This window comes from Microcebus murinus, chromosome 7 (assembly GCF_040939455.1).
Source record: "Microcebus murinus isolate Inina chromosome 7, M.murinus_Inina_mat1.0, whole genome shotgun sequence".
In the NCBI taxonomy this organism is placed as follows: Eukaryota; Metazoa; Chordata; class Mammalia; order Primates; family Cheirogaleidae; genus Microcebus; species Microcebus murinus.
In genome coordinates this window covers 106,059,241-106,063,785 of record NC_134110.1, presented here as the reverse complement: position 1 = coordinate 106,063,785, position 4,545 = coordinate 106,059,241, and the positions used below count along the sequence as shown (strand labels likewise).

Here is a 4,545-nt window from a genome sequence, read left to right as displayed (position 1 = left end):
CCCATCATGAAACATACCACTTATTTTATATCACTAGATGTGGCATTTTCTTTGCATGGTTTAATTCTCCAACTTGTATAGTAAATCCATTTTTCTCCTGATCTTTTCATGCAGTTTTTCTGCTTTTTTCTCTTATATCTCATTAAATATTTCTTTTGAAAATCTTAAACTGTTTCAGTGGCCTATGTGATAATATAAGTAACTGTAACTTGCTTTCCTAAAGTCAATATAATAAAGTCCACATAGTTTTGAAATGTATTTTTGACTATTAATAGTTTGACTATTTTAGCACTCAGAAAGTGTGATTTTTGTTAAAGTGGTATGCTAACAAATTCTACCATGATGCTGTCTTTTCTGAATGTGATAGTATTATCTTAAAAATAAATAAAATACTGGCAGTTTACTTTATTATAACCTAACACATAATATAGCATTTGAAACACATACTATACACTATTCACTTTTTTTTCCTTTAACAAAAGGAACAATTCTTTGTACAGTTGTTTGATACTAATAACAGAGCAAGTAAAGTGTCAGAAAATAGTAAACAAACAATAGCTTTTAAATCAAAAATGTTTATTGTAAAAAAAAGACCTTGAAAATTGTTTTTTAAAAAAGAAACATTGATTTCACAAGTCTTCAGGTTGTTTATAGACATAGCTATAGACAACATCTCACTTTCACACAAAACCCATTCAATCATATAAAAATAAACACAAATTTACATTGACTCATCAACTATACAATTAATTAAAAAAAAGGCACTTGCAAGGGATGTCATATTATTGCATTTGTCGTATGCATTTAAAATGGTTTAAGTACATTACTGAATTTCTAAGAATTGTCTCTTGCACTTATTCCCATCTTTAATAAATTTTAGAAAAATCATTAAAGTTCTTTTAAAAAGTAAGACATGGAGCATGCACCAGGAATGTTCAAAGCTAATCTTGCCCTCCTCCCCCAAGGCACATACTACTTATTGACAAAAATAAAACAAAACAAAAATACTTTTAATACATTCTCTTGTGTTTCTTGATTTTTTTCTCTCTCATAAAAATACACTTTAAAGCATTACAGGTAATCAACAACAAAGCTTTAGTTTGACAATGGTAACTAGACATAAGACATGTCCTGAAGTAAACTTGGAATATTTTATAAGGCACCTGAGATAGCATCTCGCAGATTCTCTTCCTATAGGAAATTCTAGTACAAACTCTACTACAAAGCAATACTGTTCTTTTCAATTGAAATGATTTGGCAGCAATGTAAATCCTTGCATTCTTTCTTAGTAAGAAAAGATGCAATGTGCTTTTCACTTCATCTTTGAAGAGAAAGGTTCTTGTCTTTTATTCTCTCAGTATCGTTGTCAGTAAATATATAGTCATTTTAAACTTCACATGGAAAGGATTAACTTTAAACACATGGATTCTGTGCTCCTGCAGCTCTTTGTGTGTGCGTGTGTGTATGTGTGCATGTGTGTGTGTGTGCCTATACATGTCATTTGGTCAGTAAGCACAAGAGAAAATGCCTTTGGACTTTTATTTGTCATTTGGCTTCGGAGTGAAGAAATGCATTCTGTTTAAGTAAACATTGATTGCATCACTCAATGTGCTACACAGCAGCCAGATTCCTCATGTTTGTGCAGAAGAGACATTCTGGAGAAGGTTTTGGAGCAGTTTTTGCACTGGTATTTCTTTACATCAGAGTGGGTCTGCAGATGAGCCCTCAGGTTGGACCTGTCTGCAAATGCTCTGTTGCAGTGAGGGCAAGAAAAGGGCTTCTCCCCTGGGGGCAGGGTGGGGGAAGAAAAAGAAAGACAGTCAGTATTTTTGGAGGAAACATAAAGTCACGTTAATAAAAATCAATCACATTTTGCCAAAAGAATGAGAAGGAGCAAAACCTGATTAAAATTCCCCACACTAGGTATTTATTTTAATACCTGGTCCTTTAAGATAAATTTGAATGTTGCATTAAAATATCATACACAGAGTATCATCGCTGCTGCTAGTCACACAGAGACAGTGCACATAGTCCAGGACTTTGACTTATTAAAGCTTTCTGCTTCAGCAGGTGCAGCTAATGTTGAGCGTCACCCAACATTTCCCAATATTTCCCCTCTTCCCTCTTTCTGTCTTATGACCAAGGCAGTATAAGTGTCTTGACACCCTGCAGGACAATTTTGTGCTAGGAACAAGAAATACAGCAAAAAAAAAAAAAAAAAAGACATAAAGCAAATTTAGTTTCAACTACCAACTGGCTAAGAGATAATAGATAACACAGCAAGAGTGTAACTAACAGAAAACTATAGGAAAACCCTCCATCTATTTACCAAATCAATTGATTAAGATAGCAACCTTTGTATTTGCTGATTACTGAGGGCAGTTCCAAAGAACACACATTCTAGCACATCTTTCCTGATTTTCTAACTGATCTTTGAGACCAAACCTCCTGTATCTACTTTCCAAAGTCTAAATGCTGTTTGCAATTCCTGGAGCAGAGGTTGTTAGCAAGAAATGGAGCACTTTGTGCTCTAACAACTTTTTGAGTAGTCAGGAAGTAGCTATTGAGGACCATCCATCATTAAAAGCACAGTGTCACTACTTCATGCAAATCCAACAGCCAGCCCAGAGCTTCTTTCTATCAGAGAGATTAACATTCCTGACTATGTTTTTTCTCTTACCAGTATGAGTTCTAATGTGTCCTTGAAGCAACCATGGTCTGGAAAATGCCTTGCCGCAGATCTTGCAGACACAGGGTAACGTGTGGGTCCGGATGTGCATCTTCAGGGCGCCCAGGCTCACATATTCCTTGTCACAGTATTTACAGCTGAAAGATTTCCTAGACTGGGCATCGCAGTGCAGCTGCTTATGTTTGGCTAGCCCAGAAAAAGTTGAATAGGTCTTATTGCATAAATTGCACTGAAACTTTTCAGCTTCAATGGCATGGGCGTCTGAAAGCTTGGATTGTAGTCTTTCCTCTTCATCACTAATGGGGCTTTCTGAGCCACTGTGGTCCTTGGATGAGGTGTCAGATGGAGGAGGGGGGCTCACTCGCCCCAAGGATGAGGGGTATCCGGAGAGAGGAGAGAGGCCGTTGGGCAGTGGGGAGTGGAACGGAGCAGTGGCAGTCCACACGGTGATGGGGCTGTAGGCTCCTGAGCTGAGGATCTCTGGCTGCGGGATGACAGGCAGGGGGTAGCTCTCATAGAGATACGGGGAAATAATCACTGAAGGAAAGAAGAGGAAAGTAAAGAAGATTAAGGTTAAAATGACTTTAAAATATTCACATAAACGATATTTAGCAACACACATGGTTTTCAATGAAGAAGATAGTCCCGTTTGGTAGGACGTATGCATTGGCAAGGATTTTTCTTCCCCCCTGGCCCCTATGGAGTTACTGCACTTAATGCGCACACAGCCTGACAACTGCGCTGAGCCACGCCAGCCTCTGGAGTCGGGGAGTGCGACCAAGCCAGCGCCTCCACTGTCCCCACTGCGGGGAATGACCCAGACATTATCTGTCAACAGCGAGAGGAGTCGTTTTCCATTTTCCGCGTGTGCTGTTCGCACGCACTGTGGCCGTGAGCGCAGAGGCGCGCCCGCCGCCTTCCGAGGGGAGGCCCGTCCGCGAGGCTCGCGGCGACTCGGCGTCCGCGCGGCGCGGCCCCTCCGCCGGCCGCTACCACGCTCGCACGGGCCTTAGGAGATGGAGCTGCCACAGTGGGATGAAAGTTTCCTGTCGCTTAGGGCTTAAAAAGTTTTGAATTAAAACTTACCCTAAATGATCGAAAGGACAGAGGCTCCCTTTCAGGGCTCTGCGAGAAGGGACGCAGCTGTCTTTGGCTCTTTGCAATGGCTTTTAAGTGGCAATGCCCAGATCTGCACCTACGGATTCGCAGGCACGCAGGCACAGACATACTTTTTGGGTTTTTTTGTCTCCGGTGTTTACCTGTGTGTGTGTCCAGCTCGCTGTAGTTCGGCTTTTTGGAGGCGTTGAAATGCTTCTTGACCAGGAAGGAGCGCGGCATGGTGCGGGCGGCGCGGGCGCTACCGCATCGCGGGCGGCGCGGGCGGCGGCGGCTCGGGGACTGCGCCCGCGCGCGCCGGGAGGGGCTTTTGGCCCGGCTCTGGGGGGCCGGCCGGCGCGGGGCTCGGGTTTCAGCTCCTCCCCCTGGGACAGCTGTGAACAGAGGAAGAAGCTGTTGTCAGACTAAATTATTCTGGTTCAAAATGGGCTGTTTCTCGGTTCCGGCGGGGAGCAGCAGCGCGGGCGCTCCCGCGCGGCGACCTGCCCGGGGACGGCGCCTGCACCGGGAAGCCGCGTCTGGCGAGGTGTGACTGGCCCGGGGACCAAATAATTAACTCTTGGCGTTTGAAAACGGCAGGCAGCAGCGGGAAGACAAAGGCGCCAGCGGGCGTGGCCGGCGGCGCCCTCGGGACGCGGAGCAGGCGGCCCTGCCGCGGCCTTGGCCACCGGGCCTGGAAGAGTCGCTGTGTAGCCCGTGAAGGGCCGGCTTATCCGGAGACCTGCAGAGCCCCAAGACAG

General features: G+C 44.1%; 1 protein-coding gene across 1 annotated transcript; it reads right to left on the bottom strand.

Annotated features, from left to right (window-relative positions):
* Positions 1-559: 559 nt before the first annotated feature.
* On the bottom strand, positions 560-4,296 carry SNAI2 (snail family transcriptional repressor 2). The gene is made up of 3 exons (XM_012790035.2): positions 3,949-4,296; positions 2,681-3,226; positions 560-1,785 (listed from the first exon to the last, which is right to left on the bottom strand). Exons 1-3 carry the CDS (start codon positions 4,025-4,027, stop codon positions 1,604-1,606), a joined length of 807 nt encoding a protein of 268 aa, XP_012645489.1. The 5' UTR covers positions 4,028-4,296; the 3' UTR covers positions 560-1,603.
* Positions 4,297-4,545: the final 249 nt, after the last annotated feature.